This window comes from Rhinolophus hipposideros (assembly GCF_964194185.1).
Source record: "Rhinolophus hipposideros genome assembly, chromosome: 9".
NCBI classification, from domain to species: domain Eukaryota; kingdom Metazoa; phylum Chordata; class Mammalia; order Chiroptera; family Rhinolophidae; genus Rhinolophus; species Rhinolophus hipposideros.
The window spans coordinates 87,246,415-87,267,697 of NC_138055.1; the positions used below are offsets into that span (position 1 = coordinate 87,246,415).

Here is a 21,283-nt window from a genome sequence, read left to right on the forward strand (position 1 = left end):
TCCGTTCCTTCCTTCCTCCTTCCCTTCCTCTCTTCAGCACCATTCCCCATTGGCTCTGCCAGGGGCTCTGGAGAAAGAGCTGAGTAAAACTGGGTCCTGTTCAAGAGGTTCCATAGACAAGTGAGGAGTGAGATAAACGCTGGCACAGGGCACCAGCCAAGTGCCCAGGGGACGGAAGAGGAACCCCGATTCTGCCTGAGGCAAGGTTCACAGGGGAACCAGGGCGGTGATCCCTCCTCTCACACTTACCCTTGGCAACAGCAGCCCAGAAGAGGTTCCCCCCAAAAGCCAGAACTGCCTCTCTGGCTGGCATCTGTTTTAGCAACACTTATGAGTGGAAGGAAAAAGTACTTAAAATATGCCACCCTCTGGGACTTTTATTCCCTGTAAAACTGTCAGGCTTCTCACTCAGCTTTCTCTTTGGAATGAAGCGTTCCGGTTTATTTTGGCAACCAGAAGGAGCAACAAAGACCAACTTTCTCAGAGCCACATGGGTCCCTCCTCTCAAAGCTATCTGCCGCTGGCCAGGGAGCCAGAGAAGTGCGTCTGTCCGGCTGCCTCAGACCCATCAAGGAGACCCTCTTTCAACAGTCTGACCCCTGACCATCCCTGCACAGAGAGCACTGTAAGTTCAAAGGGACCACAAATAACAAGGCACAAGGGGCAGGCACAAAGCTGTGAGGACACCAGGGTAAGATGTCGGCTCTTCCCAATTCCCGTGCAGGGCACCAGAGCCAGGGGGTAGACGCTGGTCCTGTGTGCTGGACTTCCCCATGGGAGAACTCAACACACACCTGTGGGCATTTCATAGTGTGGCCTGAGGACACTGTATGTATATGTGTACTACATATGTTTTATTGTGACAAAATATGCCTACCACGAAATTTACCATCTTAACCATTTTTAGGTGTACAGCGGCAGTCAGTACATTCCATCTGTTGTGCCCCCATCACCCCTCTCCATCTGGAACTTTTTCATCAGCGCAAACTTGGAACACCACAGCCATTAAACAATAACTCCCCATTCCCCCTACACTTAGGCCCTGGTAACCTCTATTCCACTTTCTGTCTCTATGAATTTGACTATTCTAGGTACCCCAGATACGCAGAATGATACAGTATTTGTCTTTGTGTGTCCGGCTTACTTCACTTAGCACGTTGTCATGGATCATCCACATTGTGGCATGGGTCAGAACTTCCCTTCTTTTTAAGGCTGAATAACATTCCACTGCACGTACACACACATTTTGTTTCTCCATTCCAAGGACATTTTCTATCACCAAGTTTACTGTGCTGGGATGCCTGCATTTTACATTAGGCCTGGTAAACACCTGCCTCTGTGTTGATTTTCTACTGCAATGACAGTTCCTAACATAATGACTCAGCATTCATTTGTGACCTTCATTTGCCAGGGTTTTAGTACTTTACTCTTGATTCTCCCCACAGTTGCTACGTTCTTGCAGGCTGAAGCCTCACGCCCTACCCACCCACCCCAACTTCTGCCACAGCGCCTGGGTTCCAGGCCTTGCTCATCTCTTACGCCTTGCTCATAATGCAAGTCTGCAACAAAAGGACCTTCAAGAAACACTTCCAGAAACGAATGGAGGATTAGTTAGTGCTTGAAATATACCACTTCTTGATTCTCGAAATGGTAAACAGCTCGGGAAGCCAAACTCACTTCCCTCCAAAAGCTAATCCATTCTAAATTCAAATCCTCGTATTTTCCTTCACTTTGAGCTTTAGCTCATCAGAAAATACAGTCTGATGGATAGGAGGTGCCTTAGCACCTGGAAGTTGTACACACAGCCTGGCCCAATGCTGCTCAAGCCTTTCCACTAAAAACATTCCGAGGAGAGAGTAAGCAAACCTCTGGGGACCAGAGGTAAGCTGGGGACTTACTGAGGTCTCAAACTGTCACCTGAAAAAGTGGTATGAATCTTATATTCTACTATGTTCATGCTTGGTTTTTAATATGGAAATGTTTAACTCTGGGCCCAGCAATTGACAAGGAGGCATGTCCCAGCATCTCTAGGAATATAGCTGGGATTTATAGACAATCTCTGAGCTAGTTTTGTATCCATTTGACAGGTGACTCAGATGGACCAGCTACATCGTATCTGAAAAGGGCAAATAGTTTCTCCAGTATGAAATGAGAGACTGGTTTGCAGTGTTGAAAAGCAAGGCACAGCCTGGGGTCACTCGTGGTGCCCCAGGAGTGACCTCTGTCCATTAGAAACCAATAAGGGGTGACAAAGAGATATGGGAGAAAGCTAGAGACTGAGGGGTGGGCAATCAGCCAATCAGAGCAGGACTATAAATATTTGAAAGAGGTTACAATGCCTGGGGGTCAAACTCTTGTCACGGACATTTTTGTCTCTGAGGGTGGTGGAAGAAGGTCTTTGTCTTAAGCTGGTTGGGAATCCCTGTTGCAAGGCAGCCTTAATAGGAGATATTCAGAAAAAAAAAAGGAAACATCATTTCCATAAATGTTAAATTCTGTCCAAAATTTGTCTCTAGAGGATTCAAAAAGCATTCTTCACCTGAAGCTGCACTTGTAGGGGTCTTTTCAATCTGTATTTTGGAAACCATGTTTTAAAAGCCTGTGTTTTGGAGCCAGCATTTTAAAAGCATAGCTAAGAACTGTTTCAGAGGCGGACCCGGGTTTGTTCCATCACACCCTTCAAAACCTCCCCGCGCCATTTCCTGGAGATGGTCATAAATATAGGTGGTGGGTGAGAAAGCCAGCAAGCAGTGCCTTAGGCTCTTCTGAGGTTTCACCTTCTGCTCAGCGTCCCTGGTGAAGGCACTGGCCACAGGCCTGTTAACCACTCATCCCTTAACTCACTATGTTCCCACGGCAGGGCATTCAGAAGCCCCCTGGAACGCCCAGAGGGGCCATCGTGAAGTTCCCCTGCATTCCTGAGCTTCTCCGTGGTGACTCAGGAGCGCGCCTCAGCGTCGACACCCCACTCTCCAGTTGCCTTTTTCAAACAAAAAGATCCCAGAGCTGCAGCAAGGGTGGAATGCAAAGTTCTTAGACCGAGCATTAGAGCTTCCAGGTTCCAGTCCCAGCTCTGTGACTGCCACTGCCACCACCCCCTCCCCCTGCTGCCTACCTCGGCCTGCTGCGCCTCCCCAACCTCCCAGAACCACCCCGGCTCGGACCTTCTAAGGACTGCAGTTTCGTACCAGCTGAATTAGAGCCTCACTTGACCCTGCTCTGTCTCAAAACCTTTGTTCTAAGGAGCTTCAAATTCTGGCAACCAGAATTACAGCCTCTGGGCCTTCCACAGGGCACTCAGCATGGAAAAATCTACAGCTAATAACAGTGCCTTGCATTTGTATGGCACTTTCCTCTCTTCAAAGTGCTTTTTAATCCATTACCACACTGAACAAAGGGGAAGTGAGAGACAGGCGGGGTGTCTCTCACTTTGTGTCCGGTTTTTCAAGACCGGACCCCATTCCCCCCCTTCTCGTCGAGGGGCACCTCTTGTATCTCCACTGCCTCCTGGGCAGCAGATCCTTGCTCTGGTTGTCCCCTGTCCTCTCTGTGCCTTCCAGCCTCAGCGTGAGCAGACAGGAAAGCTCCACACTGTGAAGAGGCAGCCTGACGTTTACAGAAATGGAAATGAACCGACAATTCAGACCCATCAGGAAGCCCATGCCATGAAGGAAAATGAGTAACCAGCCTTCCCCTCCCCGCTTGTACTGGTTTGCCAAGTTTTCTCTCTTTTATGGCACGCAGGCTCTTGAGGAGGCCTCACCTGCTGGATTTTGTACTAGCTGGATATTGATCTCAGAAAACAGAAACCAACAGAAAAAAATTCCTGTGACACATCATCAAACCAACTGTCTCCATCCCTGAGCGGAGAAGAGACGTGTGGTCTTTCACCAAGAATCTGGCCGCCACCTACCACGTCGGTGTTGGTGATCTTGGCCAGGAGGTCTACCAGGGCATCACCAGTGAGTGAGCTGACATCGTCATCCTGCTGGAGCCCACAGATGGCAGCTCCCACACTTCCAGTTGCAATCATCGATGGCGGGTACATGGCGAACTTAAAGTCTGAAAATGAGAGGCAGAAGGCTGGTCAGGGCACAGGAAGAATTGGGACCAGGAGCTCCCCAGCTGAAGATACTCAGAAATAGGGTGGCGGTGGGTCAGCGGCACAAGTGACCCTGATCCCAGACTCAACCCCGTCTACGTTTTTTCCTTCACAGAGCACCCTTTCTTTTTTTGCCATCAGTGTGGCAGACCCAGTTTTAAAATGAGCAGACTGACACAGGGAAGGTAGAGTGCACTCAGTGACTTCAGAGAGGGCTCCGGTCCCCAACCCCTCTGTCCCATAGCCCCGTGAGGGGTTTTCCGCTCTGGTGGAGCAGGAAGAATGAGACACGGTCCCCTCTGGAGGTGATGGCAGGAGCAGAGCGGGAGGTCTGAGACCAGCGCATACAATATAACCCATGTGCCATCCCAGGGAGACAAACAAAGGGCTCGAGATGTGAGAAGGAGGGACACAAGCTGGTAAAATGTTATGAAAAATAACACTGGTGTCACTGTGCCATATTCTCTGGACAGACATCAAGGACTAACATGGCCACAAACAAACAAAAACAAACAATTTTCTTTAAAAAAGGAAATGAAGTGAGAGAAGCAGCAGTGGAGGGGATGGGGTGATGGAGGCCAAGTTTCACCCAATTCCCAACCTCGGGCCTGCAGGACACAGAGAAGCGGACCAATCGAACCAAGCACCCGAGAGCAACTACTACTCCCTACTCAGATGGAGGACTCGGTTTACATTGTAGGGCTCTTGGGCCTGAAAACTCCCATTTTCTTGCTGGAAAAAAGTGGTTTGTAGATAGAAGTGTAAAATGAGGGTAAATTTGAGGGGTCCAAACCCCCTCCACTTCCATTTCTCCAAGAGCAAACACAGAGGGTGCTCCTCTGCTCAGCCTGGGAGCCTGAACACCTGTCTCCTCTGAGCACCACCCCAAAGGAGCTGCGTGGCCAAACACCGCCACTGCTCGGTCCCTCGAGGGGAGGTAAGGACACCCACACCCCGCTCCTGGTCACAGCTGCCACCTACAACACGTACAGTCCCTTGCACATTACATCCCCTTTAATCCACACAAGAAGTACAATTAGTACCTAACGTGTGGAGAACAAACCCGAGACTTCTGAGCGTGTGCGCTGGCCTTACTCCTGCCTTGTGTACATGTTACAGAGGCCAGAGTTCCGTCACTCATCCTCCTTAACGGTCCTGGGCTGTGCTATCTCTAGTGTTAGCATTACTCCAGTGGATTTGCTGGACATAGAAGTGGAAGGAATCAGGGGTGTGGAGGGAAACCATGCTTTGCACTTCAATGTACAGCACAAGCATCAGGTTGAACCTACAGGAACAGTTCAACCTAGTGTTTCCCCTTCTTCCTATACAATGCCTGATTACAACACAGCCCACAGAAGCACTTTTATCTGTGACCTCCCTGTCCAGCAGCCAGTCAGCGGTGTCGTTAGAAACACTGCTGGACTGCTGAACTGGGCACATCTCGGCTGAATCCCTCCGACAGCGTGGCCTGGCCGTCTGGTGGTCTTTCTCGTTGCCTTTCTTTCCTTAGCCCACTCACCATTTCCACCACTTGAGGGACAGGTATTATGATCTTCTACCCAAAGCCTGCTGTCTACTCACCCCTCACATCTCCATTCCCATGGACGGGGAAGAAGCCAGAAGCCGGCCTCCCTGCCTCCTGCTCTGCTGTAGGTCTCTTCCACATGGGGTCGTAGGAGTTATTTCTCTGCCCAATAACCTCATTAGCTTCCCCCTGTGATATTCATCTTGCAGAGGAGGCCGCCAGCCCATGGCCCTGGGCCCACAAAGGCCTGGGTGGGAGCATCTGGCAGTGAAGGGCAGGAGGGGAGCCCTGGCCTCCCTTCTGTCTGCCCAGGCCTCAGACCCCGAAGCACACCACACGCCTGCCTACCTTTGCTGTCCCTCCGCACGTAAAACCAACTCCTGTTTTATGGGTGGTCTTGGGGTGCAGCCGCCACGAGAATTGCTCAGAGGACTATAGCTCCCTTCTTGTTATCTTAGGAAAATGCTGAGGGGAATCCTCCTAGGGACACTGTCCCGTCCCCCAGAATTGGGGAGCACTGTGTGCATGAATGTGGCTGCCTCTCGGCACCTCGGAGTAGCACAGACTAGGCACTGCTCCCATGGCAACAGGAGAAGAACCGCTGGGGGCCAGGCCAGCCACTGCTCCACTCCTCTGCCTGCCACCCTGAATGGCAGCGGACTAGTGTTCTCCGCTAGAGCCCTGAGCAACTGCCCAGCTCTCCTCTACCTAGTCAGGTGTTCGCACTAAAAAGCCAGGTCCAGACTGTGGGACCTTGCGCAAGTCACTTCCTCCCTCTGAGCCTCTGCAGTCCTATTTGTCTAATATGGGGTGGGGTTGGATCAGTGTTTTTTCCGAACTTCCAGTTGCAGCTCATTAATGGGTCATGAAATCCATTTGTGGGTCATGCCCAGCATTTTTTGTTGCCATTTAATGGAACAGAACAGGATAGAAAGTATCAGGAAGTAGTGCAGAAAGTAAGAGTAAATATTCTGAGAAACTTTTGTATCAGTCAGAGGTACACTTATGTGTACCCTGAGTAACTGTTATAAAATGTATTTCCTTCATGGTTTAGGTCAAAAAGTTTATAGAGACATTAGGCTGGCCAATCTCCTAGGTGCCTTCCAGCTCTAATTTGCTTTTCCTCTGAGATCTGGAACAAGAATGATTCCCAAGAAAAAAAAACAAGGAAGAGACACTATATATAGCATGGCTTCCATCAGCCAGCAGTCACAAGGCATCTCTGTCCACAGAGCAGTGCCCCTTCCACATGGCGCCAGGGGCTGCCCCAGGACCAACTCAGGGACACCCCCCTCTGCTGCTAGGGGAAACAACAGAGAAGAAAAACACTAGAATGAAACATCTTGCACTAGCTCTAGCTAGGCAACCCCCACACTCACCCCTGGAAAGTTCCAGCCACCCCATTCAGCCATTCCTGGAAACCTTCAAACTTTGGTGATATAACTGCATTGAGAAAAGCTTACGATATCCACTTGGGTAAAGGGGGTAGAAAAACATACACGGGTGCTATGATCAACATTACAACCTTTCGTAAATATATAAATACATATACACATCCACAGAGGGATGAACTAGGAAAACACACCGAAAGTGTCATGTAACTTTTCCTACCATTAAGTGCAGGGAAATACAATTTTGTCTATTTTCTTTTAGTGTTGTTTTACTTTAGCAAATAAACAACAAATAAAATTCTCTCAGAAATCTCTTCAGTCTTTCGGTCAAAAATGCCAAGAAGCTGTATGTTGGTGCAGAAGGCACACTCAGGGTGAAGTTCTCTCTTTCCTCTCGGCTGCCCGCCTAGAAAGGCAAGATGTTTGTGATTTTCTGAGACCCCTCCTTCTGAAGCAAAGTGAGAAGCAACTGATCCATTCTTATCCAGTTATTACATGTTTTCCCTGTTCCAGGCAACGTGGAGGGTTCCCCAAGGCCTAGATCACAGTAACTCGGCACAGCACACTGCATTCTAAATAGTATGCTAGCTACACACTTTGTGGGTAACTTCTAAAAAAACTTTTCAAAGAAAGGGGGTGCTCAAGTGGATAGAAGTATTGGAGACACTCAGGAAGATTCTCCAAGGAGATGGGCAGGATTTGGAGAGCAGAGCCAAGAAGCTCCAAGAATTGGAAGGTAGAATACATGGAGGCTGATATCCCACCACCAATAACCGTGTGAAGCTGTGTTCCTGACCTCTCCGAGCCTGTTACCTCACCTATAAATAAGGATAATGATTATACCCACCTCACAGGGTGATTCTGAGGGTTCACTAAAATAATCCATGTAGAAGCATCGTGTCTGGCTCGTGATAAGCTATCTATCAGCCTCCACCACCACCATCACTGTCGTCACCACCGTTATTCTTACCAGTGGACCCTCCTGTGGGATTGTGATGGATTCTGACTGCTGGAGAGTCTGTTCAGCAGGGGTGAGGAGAAAGGTGCCCAGCATCGCTGGCCTGCAGGCAGATGCTGAAAGCAGGCCCAGTGTGCAGGGGCCGGGGAGAAAGAGTGCTCTGTGCTGCCTGAAGAATCTTTCACTATTTCAGAGTTGTGGATATGTCCCAGAAATGACCTCATAGAGTCCCTGATGCCTCCCGCTGATTTGTCAGGAGTGGGAGAAACTGAGGCCTCTCAGGAAAATAGAAAGAGGTGACAAGCAAACAATGAATGAAAGACAGACTGTGGCAACTTTCTTCCCAGTACAGCTCATCTTCATCCAGGTGTGATTCACCTAGGGCCAAGGAATAATGCCCATACATTAGAAGCGTCTGGCATGACCTCCCCCTCCTGGTAAGGCAGATGGAGCAAGGGGCACACCTGAGGGGAATCCAGCTCTAGCGACAAGAGCAGGCAGCTCTGGAGCTGTCTGCTCACTCAGCACGCGGCAGTATTAGGAAAAAAAAACAATGTAAAATTCGTGTATTTCAAAACATTTCCTTTTATAGGTAAACCAATGGGATCTTAAGAGGTTAAGGGACTTCTCTAGTGTCTAATGCTGGACCTGGGGTGAAGATCGAGACCTCTGGACTCTGGACCCAGTGCTCTGTATAAAACTTACCGGAAGGCGGGTACCCTTCAAGGTCACCTCCCACATCCCACTGAAGAACAGGGTTCTCTTTCCTATCAGAAGTGGAGGAAAAGTCGAGAAGCGAGAGCCCTGGCTCAGGAGTAGAAGAGATGGGTACTGCTAGTCCCCGAAAGCTGTGCGACCTGCACGCGCTGCCTAACCTTCCGAGGTCACCACGGGGCCACCTCCGGCCCCACTGGGCTCCTGGCCACGGGCAGTGAGACGTGCTACACGTTCGTCAGCTTGGTATCTGCACTTCTCGGTAAGATTTCACTGAAGAAAGAGTTCTGAGCTAAGCCGGGGTCAAACCACGAATGCCATGGCCCTGGCCGGTAAGTTTAGCGCAGCCAGGTTTTGTCCGGTGGCCTAAGCACCCGCGCGGCGGCCTTGCTTTTGCTCACCACTAGGGGGCGAGAGAGACTTGTTCTGAGGAGGAAGGGAAACACGCGGGGCCGTTTTCCTTTCCCCGCCCCCAACCTGCAGCCAGGTGGAAGGTTCCAGCCAGAGAATCCAGGGCGCCCATTGGCCAATGAATGACGTGGGCAGCACGCACCTCACCTGCCACCCCGAAGAGGTTCAGCACACCCTGTCCTTGTGAGGCACGGATGACGGTGACGCATTAATGACAATTTGACTCCAGAGGCCTAGGTGGGAGGAGGACGACAGGGAGAGGACTGGAGTGGCAAAGCAACCTGCTCCTCGTTCATCTTACGGCCAGCTGGGAAGTGAGATAGCCCACATCACACTGCCTGTCCCCACGGGCGCACTCACAGAAGAACTGAGACTCAGGGTTCTTCCCAGTTCAACGTGCCACTTCCCCTCAGCCTCATGACCTCTCAGCTGTGGAGGCAGCTAGAGACTCAACGACGGAAAGGTGGTTTCAATTCTTCCTTCCTGGCAGCCGGGACCGCCACCCCTCTCTGGATAAGGGCCAAGTCATCTACCCTCTCTGGGCCTCCACTGTCTAACTATCATTAGACCTGGTGATGGGAAGTCATGAAACATGTTCTGGTAAAGCCAGAAGGGCTGGGATAGCACACGGCTATCATCCTCACTTGGGCTCAGGCCTTCTGGTGAGGAACCTGGGGGGGCTCGCCTGTGCAGGGCAAAAATAGCTAAGAGCAGTGCCTTGAGGTGGGCTCCTAGACAAAGAGAGCTGGAAGATGTGGGGTGCCCTGGGAAGGGAGGTTAAGCACCTCCCCCCCTCCCCCACACCAAGTTCAAACTCAATGCCATTGGCTCTTCTAGAGTAACTGGAATCATCTGTTGAGCATGATATCATGCGTCAAGAATGTCCAAACACGAGTGAGGTCCCGAGTCATCTCAAATGGTCTGCTTTCCTCCTTTGCAGACCTGGGGCGCTCCACCATGACAGCTACAATCAGGGGCATGCTGAGGCTAAGTTCTGCTTCCCCAGGATCCAAGCTCTAGGAAAGGGAATGCCAAGAGCTGGTAGTTATGAAGGTCTCCACTGACCCCAAAAGCCTCCTCCTCACCCCAAAGTCTCCACTGACCAGGACAGCTTGTAAAGGAATACCAAGCAATCGGAGGCAGTCTCTCTTCCAGAAGCCATTACAGGCTGAGCAGGGAAGGAAAGGCAGGCATCGCTCTGTCCGTCCACCATCTTACCCTCCAGCCCCGAAAAGTAAAACTACCCTTCTCTCGGCCCCTCTGTACTCTATGGATCTCTCTTCCCCTTCCCCCCCCCCCCCACACACACACACGTTCTCCACAGACTGCACAACCATTGCCAACTCTTTTACAATCAGCTTTTCCCATAAAGTAGCCACACAGCCTGAGGGTTGGCTACCATCTCGTCCGGACACCTGTGGGCCTCCAGACCTTGGCTGCAGGTGCTTCTTCAGCTCTGGGGTAGGAGATCCAGGACTGGGGGGAGGAAGGTGTGAGTGTAAGGAACAGGTTGCAGGGGCTTGGTGTCACCTACCTGTGGTTCTCAGTTAAGGGCCACATAGTCCTGAGCACTCACTCACCCGTCACACTATTGCCCCAGAATGTGGAATGTCATCTACCTGGAGTGTGTTTCCTACAAGAAAAGCAGCCCTTGGCTTTTATACTGTCAGGCTGACTGCATAAACCTCCACTCAGTGGGGATTCTGTATGATTCAGTCATTCATACCAACTCAAGGGCAATGGGGAAAGAAATGCCTCACCAGACAGGCACCTCCTTTCTAGACCCACGACACTTCTGAGAATCTTCCTCTGCTCTAGACACTCCACCCCTGAGGCTTAGTACTTGGCACATGGTTTTTCATTTAGTGAGAGGTGTTCTTTCTCTTATCCGTCCCCACCCCCCTGCCCAAAGACAGCTTAAGCCTTCCAAAAGGCAATCTTCATGACTTCCTCTGCCTCTGCTCAGACCCTGAATCCCAGGCTCCCTCCTCTGGCCCCAAAGTTGGCAGCCACCCCAAGGATCTGGGCAAGGAGGCCAGGTGTGGGGGATGGGATCTCCACTTTTAGAGAGTGGGCCTTTACAGAATCTGGGGAATCTACCCATGCCTGGATAATTCCACCCACCAGCCCTATCCCAATCAGAGATCAGAGAGAGGAGGAATGGGTGGACAGACCCCAAAAGATCTGGCAGTCAAGAGACAAGGTCAAAGCAGAACTCTGGCTATCAACAGCTGGGCAATGGGGGAGCTTAGGGTCGGGGTCAGCTGTCCTAGGGCCAGAGAAAAAAAGGACTGGTGGACCCCCTCCCCCCAACACAGTGAATCATGACAAGGGACAGGAAAGGGACAGCTGGGCCTGGGAGACAAAATGACAAGTCAATGAGACTTGACCTCTAGGGCCCAGGCCAGACAGCATGAGAAGGGGGAAGCAAAAGAATGGCTACTGTCTAAAGGAAGCAAGGATCCACAAAGGCTCTAAAGAATGGCCCGCAGGGCTGCAGGAAGGGCGGCTAACTCTCCCACCAGGGGGCACAGGGCACACACACCACAAGGCCCGAGGCCGTTCTGGACCTGGAATGGAAGGACTAAAGAAAACCAGTAAGAGGAATCCTGAGCCCTGGAATCTTATGTGGGTGGCATGGAATCCTCTATTCAAACCAGCGAGGGCAGAGCACAGGGGTTCCACAGGAACTGGATGAGGGCAACTGGAAAAGTAATCATATCCATCTCGGCTGGAACAGTTAAAATTGGAGGTGGTAGCATTTTCACAATTAGTACCACGGCACATCGAACCACATACACATTCCTTGGTTTACAAACTACCTCCTTGCATATCTTGTCTTTCTGATTTTCATCTTCCTAAAAGGCTGTATCATCCTGTTTCAACAGGCATGCTTTGCACATGAAGAAGCTGAGGTTCAGAGAGGTTAAGCAGCCTGTCCAAGGTCACCCAATGATAAGTAGCAAAGCCTGGCCTTTTGACCATTTTGACTGTGAACACTAAGCATATACACTGTTGCATATTGTAAGATCATCTGTACAGACACACAAATAACATGTAACAGATACTCAAAAAGTTAAGTATCACCTGTACAATTTGTACTACTCTTGGCAAACTTGAGCTGAACTCCTTGTGCACTTACATCCCTCCCCCAGACCTCCACACCCATCCCCACCCCACAAAAGATCTGTTAGATCTTTTACCTAATACTCTGACTGAAAATATGACCTCCTGAATCTCTCCCCTGGATGATTAGGGTTCCAGGTTGTCTCCCATGGCCACTACCGAAAAGAAAAGAAATTGGCCAATGTTCAGTTTCACGGGACAGTATCAAACCACATCGGCTTTAGTTTATTAGAAAAACGTAAAGCAAATGGGCCCATAAGAACTACGTATCAATTGTGGAATAAACATAGTGGGTGGAAAGGTTTTAACATGGAAAAGCCTGTTACTAGTTGCTATGTTAAAGCTATGTGAAAGGTGCAACTGGTGTAAAAACAGCAGCACATGGGGGGGGCATCAGAACGCCAAGAGAGCCAGCCAGGTTCATCCCCCCACCCAGCAGAGGGAACAGCTAGGAAGGAGGCAATAAATGCCCTACAGTAAAAGTAATTCCTTTGGCCTTCCTCACTACTTATCAGGGCAGGCAGTGTATTTATCTTGACAGTGTTCCTTTCACCTGTATTCGTCTCCACCCCCCAAATTTCCTCCTGGGCTTATCTCCAAGCCATCCCTTCCCTCAAGATTAAAGATTTAAACACAACCAGAGAGCAGTATATATAATCTTCAAAGAGCACTTTAGACATCATAAAGAGTATTTTAACAGGCACTATTTTTTTCTCTTACGCACCTGTCCTCATAAACCATTTATGAGTTCACCGAAGAAAGAGAATGCCAGCTGAGATAAAGAAAAAACAGCCCACGAATGAAACCCTGGACTCTAGATTACTGGAGACCACCCCTCCCCTAAATCCCAAAACCATGGAAGTTGGTACCCCAGTCCGCCCTCCACCACCCCCAAAGGGCACAATGGCTCTTCAGCCCCGCCCACCCCCACCCCATCCAGCCTGCTCCTACCAGTGGCACACAGAGCAATGAAGGTCTGGGCGTGCTTGCGGATCAAAGGCAACTTCTCACTGGGCTGGGGCAGCTTGCGCAGGATGTGCTCAATGAAGTCGTGAGGAGTGACAGCTGCCAGGTTCCACTTCAACTTCCCCAGCACCACCAGCTCCCACTCCTGGTGGGGAAGGGAGAAGAGTATAAAACCCACAGGCTGACTGGGTGTTGCTTGGACTGGGGGCTGGGGGGAGGGTTGAGATCCAGACCAGTTTTAATGATCCTCATTAGGACACTAGGAGATTGAAAGGGGGCCTATTTGTCAAAGTGCCCCTAAAGCTTTGAAGTTGCTGACGGCTCTTATGCTTCAAATGTCAGGCTCCACTGAAAATAATGAGCCCAGGTACCGGTTGCCAAGATTCTACTTTCTTCTATTTCTTTTCCTCTCCAGCTCCCCCACCCCCACCCAACCCTGACTTCCATGCAATGCTGTTAACCTGCCCACCCAGAAAGTTGAACCTACAGTAAGATACTGCCAAGGTCATTTGGCCCTTTGGGAGTAATTTATTGTATATGTCTCCATCACTGGATTAATATTCTTTTAAATCCTCATGGAAAAATGATGCACACAGATCAAGCTCAAAATAAGGTTCCTTGGCCCAAATCCTTGGCAACCAATTAGATTGCTTGTAGTCGGTGCCAAATAGTGCCATTTTTCTCTCTGCTGTTAAAACTTTCCCCTTGATACATAATGCAGAAATGCTGGGGCACCCTTTCACCTAAGTGTTCCACAGGCCTTCGCCATCATGACTTAGCAAGCCCACCGTGTATGTAGCTGGAGGTGATTCAGGGCAAGGTGAAACTGCTTGTCTAGGGTCAAAGAATCCCTTAGTGCAAATGCTGAGGAGGGCCAATATAACCCCATCTCTTTTGGGTCTCTCACCAGCAGCCCACATAGGAAAAAACCTTGCTTCTTTCCCTTGTTGAGATACTTCTGGGGAATTGTGTTCAAAGTCAAACAAGCCAAAAAAGAAAACCTTAAGAACATGTAATCAGAGGGAAAAATTGGCCTCTCACTCAATTATCTTCAGAAGCATGAGAGGCAGAGCGTGGCTCCTCAGCGTAACCTGCTGTCCCATTCCCCAAGGAAGCTGACTCCTGGACATTTGCTAGGCTGGGCCTGGGCCCCAGCCTGCCTGCAGCACTGACTTTTGTGGCCGGGGAGGATTCCCTTCCCAGGGTCTTCTGGGAACGAGAGACGGGGAGCGGAAAAAGGCAGGTTTGTTTGGGGTACCATAAATTAGCCTGGCTAGTTCAAGGAAAACTGGATTGTCCTGAAGAACTCCTCAGTTCACCACTACATTGAAACAAACGAATGAACCACATGGAAGATTCGTTTTCCTGGTCTCCCGTGAGAAAAATAAACTGGTTGTTAATTCTAACAAATTTTTTTTTTTTTACAAGCTTTAAAGACTGTCTTGGCTTTTTACAAAGGATGGGGGTTTAAAAAAAAAAAATCCAGGTAGAGTACTGAACAACCCGTGTTTTCTAAGATGTCTTGAAATTCCAGCCCTTCCTTCTCACAGCGGAATGCGAGTATAAACCACTCGTCTTGTACCATTATTAAAGGAAGCAGATCTCCCAGAAGAAAGCACCTTTCTGGGCCTCTCGGAGCAAACCAGAAGCAGCCGAAATCTGGCAGCGGTTCAAAGGTGAAGTCATTCATGCCCCGCTACATTCTAGGCAATTCTCCCCCGTCCTTGCACATGTCTGCCACTAGATGGCAGCACAGCTCCAGAAAGGAAGGTCTTTCACAAAGAGCTGGGTCCTACGAGCAGCCAGTCAGCCCTGCAGACTGTGTGTAGGCCTTGTCAGTAAGAAGGAAGAAAGGACGGTAAGAGGGGGCCCCTTTTCCGAACAGTGCAGAGAAAGGTGTGCAGACCACTGAAGGTGGGCCACTGAGCCGCTCTACCATTCCACTGCTGTAACATCTCGTCTTAAGTGTGAAGCTGCAGGGAAAAAGAGTTAGATTGGGTGGGTTTGCTGTCATGACACCAGTCAAGAGAGGACCCCTGTGGTTGTACAGAGGTCACAGCCCCACTGGAGGCAGGAGTCCAAGCCTCAGCTTCCTCCAATGAGGGCCACATTATGACTTTGCTCAAAAGTCAGTGAGCTGATATTTAGTGAATGGCTATCTATGTGCAGGTATCTTTAGACTTTATAAATATGTAAGTCCGGGTTCTTAGGGGACACACCACAACACATTCCTATCATGTGAACACATTCCTATCATGTGGAAAGTGGAACTGTTTTCTCAGAATTCAGTGACGGAAAATTGGGAATTTTATTAAAATGTTATCTCCATGAAGAGCTTCTTCATTCGTGGATGTAGCCTCAGTCAGTACTTCTTAGCATAGTGTCTGGCACACAGTAGGAACACACACACAAAAACCTCAGTTTAAAAGAGGTATCTCCCATAAATGTGAAAATTCCAGTGGTGGGTATTTTTACATCCCAAGAATCTGTTTGGAGAGCAGTGGGTAAAAGCAGGAGAGGCCAGGAGACAGCCTGAAGAGAGACAAGATGAAAGGGAGAAAGGGGACAGTGGTTACCAGCAGCTCCTGAGGCTTGATGGAGTTGTCGGTGTAAATGCACAATTTCTCTGCGGTCAGAGGGATGGTCTCCTTGAGTTTGGAGGCCAGGAACATGCAGACAGCACCCAGGAGCTGCAGATGGGTCTTGGGAGTCGGAACCCCAGCCAAGAAGCGGTCCAGGTAATTCATGGCCAAAGGGAAGACCTCCTCCTCACACTTCTGTTCCTCACAGACCTACAATGTGGGAAAGAATTGGGGGCGGCGGAGGAGAAAATAGTATCAGGAAAAGAGAAAAAAGTGAAAAAGCACAATGTATGGAAATAAAAATACTTAATTTTTATAGGGAGGGGGAGGGGAGTAGAATATGTGGTAAGAATAAAGATGAGGAAATTGGGGTAAATCTAAATAGCCCATCTGCGCAGTGGTATTTATTCCCCAGGAAACTAAAATAAGAGGTGAATTAAAGATCCAAAACCGAGAGGCAAAGAAATGCGCAGTAGCAGCCGCAGCCCCACGCCGCTCCCTTTGCCTACTCATTTTTTCGCTCACTCTAACTCACTCACTCTCTTTTTTGGATTTCGTCATCTTTTCAAAAAATCAATAAAAATATTCTGGAAGCTCCGAGGGTCTCCTTCTTGGCCCCATCCGGACCCCCAGACTCTGCTCTATCATTCCCGACAATTGGAAAAAATGTCCGGGGGGGTCCCTGCGGCCCAGGCGCCGCTATTGGGGGGGTGGGTGGGGAGAGGTGGAGAAGGGAGGGGGAGGGCGCGGAGGAGGAAGAGCGCCGCAGACGCGGCGGCTGGAGTCGGAGCAAGGGGGGACGGTTTCAAAAAATAATTAAAAATCGAGGAAATATCCTAGAAAAGCCCTTTTGGCGTGAAAACCCCAAGGAGGATCCAGGCTTCCCGAAACGGAGGTTTCGGGTGCCAGAAAGGTCTGTATCTTGACCCCTGGGGCTGTAGATCCCGAGGGGAAACTTGGAGGGGTGAGCGCCGCGGCGGGAGTGTCCGGCTGCGGCCCACAAGGGCAGAAAACTAGGGGACGTGGTGACGAGCTGAGGGAAAGACGAGGACCCGGGAGCCGCCGGAGAGAGGCACGGGGGCTCTGATCTCTCCTTTAGGGGTGCCCCGATATTCCCCCTACACACACCTCCTCCCCCCCCTTCCTACCCCACCCAAATCTCCGCACCGAGGAAACTGGAAAGCCAAACTGTAAGTAACCATTGTGAAGTGGGGGTTGGGGGCGAGGGCACTATTAGAAGTGGGGTGGCCGAGATAATGGGGTGCGAAGGGGAGCGGGCGATGTTTTCCAGCCTTTCCAACCAGAGTTTTGCAAAGCAACATGGCGAAACCACGGCAGGTCCAGAGCTGTGCATACGTGGGCACACGGCTTGCTTTCGGCAAAGATTTGGAGCAAGGGTAAAGAAGTGTTTCTTTGGGGTTCTCCTAAAACACACATTTCTTCAATGTGACTTCCGGGGCTCCTGAATTCCCCGTTTCTCTCCTCCTCCCTCCTCCCTTCCCCTCCCCCCTTAGTGCCAACGCGGAGTCGCGACCACATGCGGGAACCTGAGGCTAGGACGAATTTGTTCTGGCTTTTTTGGGAGGCTGCCTTTTACTTCTGGGTACCGATTTCACGGCCCTACTCCCTTCTTCACTGCACGGAAAGCAACCCGAGCTTCGTAGAGGGCAGGTCGGGATGGGGGTGGGAAGAAGAGGCAGCCACATGCGGGCACACGCGCTCGGGATGCTCCCCCACCCCAGTCCCAGGACAGCCTCGTTTCTCCCAGATTTTCCTCTTCCCTCCTCTTCCCCTCCCCCAGTTAATCTTGCATCCTGCAAAGAAAAGAAGCCACGCGTCTCGCCAAAGAGCGCGAGGTAACTTCGCACACAGGAGCCGGGAGGCGGGCGCGGAGGCTGTCCTCCCCCAGTTTTAGGGTCCCTACGTGAGTGGGGGCCGAGAATGCGGGTGGGGACGGACCGCGCGTCTGTCTGCTGACCTACCTCCAGCATCCAGGTAGCCACCATCCTACGCATGTAGGGCTGGATGTCCTTCTGCACGCATTTGAAGTAGGAGCACTGGGGAAGGTAGCGCTCCTCGATGGTGAGCAAGTTCTGCAAAACGCGGTCGTCGTAGAGCAGGTTGGCATCCGGCACGGCCCTGCGGACACGGTCCACCTCGCAGCACAGCAGCTCCATGGCCAGCCGGGTGCCCACTCGGTCCCTGCTCTCTCCGGAATGGAAAAGTTTTTCGGGAGGAAGGAGGAGAGAGAGTTTCCCTTACCTCCTTCCTTTGGCTAATAGGGGTTTTCGGGGGGAAAGTTAAGGGCAGAGAGAGGAGCTAGGGGAGAAGAGAGGAAAGGGATGGGCGGTGGAAGAGGAGAGCCACGGGGGCTGCTGACTCTGCCTGCCCTCCCCTCCAAACTTGTCTCGTTCTCCCCAGCTCCCTCTCCTCTTCTGCTCTCCGAGGCAGTGACGCAAACTGGCTGGGCAGTTCTCCCTCTCGCCTCGCTCCCTTCTCTGGTTCCTCCCCCTTTCTTCCCCTCCCGTCCCTCCCCTCCTTTCAATCTCTCCCTCCCTCCCTCCTTTCCCCTCTTGTTATTAAGGAGAACAGCAGCTGGCCCGACCTAACTTCAAACGCGGTCCCCCGCCCCCCCCACCCTTCTCCTTAGCTCTCCGAGGCCCTCTCCCTCCATCCAGCCCCACATGCCAGGGGCCCCTGATAGGGGAACCCACAAAAAACCCACCGATTCCTACTTATTCCCTCTAATTTCGCACTCTGTAACGTATCACGCCAAAATACGACCCTCCAACTTTGGCTTTTTCAAAACCCATCCTATCACCCCTGCCCACGTATTGAAGATTCAGGAATGATGGGTAGAATACTTGAAGATGGGGTGGGCTCAAACAATTTAGAAATAGATCCCTACAGTGAAAAACACGGAGGGCGATTTTAGAAAATTGCAACCTCGCATACCCAGATATAAAGGTTGTGTTCCTGATATTTATGTTCCTGATCTTTTCAAAGCTCTTTCAAAAGCCCAATTAAAGGAACCAGAACAATGTCCCCCCTGCACCGGCCCCCCCCCTCCGCAGAGTGTGTGGCGAGGAAAGGGAGGGCGATAGGAGGGAGGGGGCGGCTTCTCCGACGTGGTAGAATGTGACCCTGAGCAGAACCGTCCCGTACTTGGGGGCGCTACGGGCGCCATTGGGAGACAAGGCGAGGCGCCCTGAGCTGCGGCAGGCCGGGGGCAGGGCTGCCAGCGGTTCCTTCGCGGCCAGTGGCCACGCAGGAAAAACCCGCTTCCTCGCCCCTGCATCTGCTGACAAGCCGCCCGAGGTGTCTGCCGCGAGCGTGGCCACTGATACAGCTTTCTAGGAAATAGCCCGGGAGGGGGAGGGGATGGGGGCGAAGGAGGGATTAGGTTTGGCTCCCCCTCTCCCCCCCTGCGCAAACAACACCACTCCTTCCTTTACCCCGAGGCCCCTGAATTCCACCCCCCGGTCCTTCGCCTGCATCCTCGCTGACCCCTCCGGGTTCACGCCTCACTTGCCAGCCAGGCTTTCTCCCCTGGAGCGGGACTGCGGTGGAGACGCTGCCCGCGCAGTTGGCTATGACACGTGCTCAAATGCATCCTCGGGTCAAGGCTGCTTTCACAGGGGATATGGTGGCGTTTCCTTACCTCCTTCCTCCCGCCACCCCCCACCCCGCCTTTCAGAATTATTTCACTTTGGGAGGAAGGGGAGTGAGTCCAGCACCCCCGCGTGTTGGCGGAGCTGGCACGTGCAGCGAGCATGGCGTGGGTCCGGGCTGTGGACACACCGAGGTCCGCAGAGAGCCTCCTTCTCCGAAAAAGGGGGCCCGAGAGCAAGCGGGGCGGGGGAGGTGCGGGCTGAGTGAGCTGCTCACTCGGTTCCCTTGAAAGGAGGGGGGAGGTGGAATAGACAAGGCGGGCAGTGAATAAACCAGAGGTGCTAGCGATTAACTCAGGCCCGGGGGCCAGCCCCTTTAAACGAGGGTGGGGCGGAAGGCGTGGGGGAGGGGATATCGCTTTAAAAGGGTGAGTAAGAGTTTGGGGCGCCGTCTCCCCTCCCTCTATTTGCATAGCCAATGGCTCTGGGGCTCCTGCTACTGCGCGCTGATTGTTACCGGGCAGATTACTTTTTTTTCTTTTCTTTTTTTTTCTTGCTTTTTTTTTTTTTTTTTTTTTTTTTTTTTGTAGGAAGAGTTCCCCGCTACATCAAAAGGAAGCCTAGGCTGGGCGGAGGGAGAACAGGGACCCGCGGGCGAGACTGGGGAGCGGCCGGGCGCCTCCGACCTTATCAATAGCCGCGGGAATTAGTGTCCCATCTCCTGTATAGAAAAGGGTGGGAAGGGGCGGGCGAGGAAAATGTCTAATTGCTATAGAAGCCATTAGCTTTCGGGAAGAAAGAAAGCTCACTGAAAAAACCAAGTTGCAAACTCAAAATGAAACACTCGGCGATGACAAACTCAAAAGTGATGACACTCCAGCTGAGTACGGTGTTCCTCGGAATAGAGTCGGTCCCTGACAATCACCTATTGATTTTACTCAACTTGGACTTCCCGACTCAAGCTTTTGAGTCACTGCGGGTAAATACATTAAGTTACATTTTAAGACCCCCATAAAGGAATCACTCAAACTTCACCTCAGCCACCTTTGAATGGATCAAAGAAAGCTGCTGGGGGATTAGGGGGGAGAGGTGTTTTTAAAAGTATAAATCTACCCCGACAGGCAAGGACAGAGCCGGCGAGGGCTTCCAGCCTCTTGACATCACTTGATAACTAATCGAGCGCGGTCCCCTCTCCACCTCCCTCCAGGGAAAGCATCCCCAGCGCTGCGTCTCCTAGAGGGGGGAGGAGGGCCGGGAAGAGGCGGGTGGTCGTCCTCGGGGCCTCGCCCACCCTGGGAAGAAAGCCTGGGTGGCGAACGCTCAAGTCCCTGGCCCTCTAGCCCCTTCCCTCCACTCCTACCCTTACCCCCGTCAGGCTTTGCAGAGAAATTCCGGCGGGTTGGGGGGCAGAGGTGCCGGCGTAGGGGAGGGGCGCGGGCGGATGTCCCTGTCTCAATTTACCCGGACCCGCGAGTTCAGACGCTTCCCGCGTGGTAGGCTGGCCTTTGCAAGTTCCCTGTTCACTTCCCCTTCCTATTACGGACTGCTCCCGAACATCAACTTCGCCACGAATCGGTCCCCCAGTCGTGCTTCAGTCTCCAACACGTGGGGTGGGGAGCGAAAGGGTGCGGAGGTTGGCAGGAATGTCTCTGGGAGATTTGGACTGGGAACCGAGTTTTCCCTTTCGGTCGCCACTCCGACTGTGTGTTAAATCCTTAATTTTGCTGGGTAAAAAGCACTCCCAGAGCCACGCGGGTAAACGCACGTTGCCTTCTGGGCAAAAGTGCGCGTTTTCTTTGAGAGTAGACTTAGGGTATGGAGAAAAACCAAGAGCCTGTGCTCTGGCTTTTAAGTCAAAACTGGTCATTGTTGGGGGGGGGGCAGGGGGAAAGAAGAC

At 51.5% G+C, this 21,283-nt stretch overlaps 1 protein-coding gene across 1 annotated transcript in view; it reads right to left on the reverse strand.

The window, feature by feature from the left end:
• Positions 1–18,984, reverse strand: part of CCND2 (cyclin D2) — a 29,428-nt gene extending 10,444 nt beyond the window's left edge. The window contains exons 1-4 of the mRNA XM_081060821.1: positions 17,758–18,984; positions 15,770–15,985; positions 13,179–13,338; positions 3,914–4,062 (exon numbers count right to left, since the gene is read on the reverse strand). Coding sequence (XP_080916947.1) covers positions 3,914–4,062; positions 13,179–13,338; positions 15,770–15,985; positions 17,758–17,952 — 720 coding nt within the window. The 5' untranslated portion in view covers positions 17,953–18,984. The remainder of the gene's footprint in view (positions 1–3,913; positions 4,063–13,178; positions 13,339–15,769; positions 15,986–17,757) is intronic.
• Positions 18,985–21,283: the final 2,299 nt, after the last annotated feature.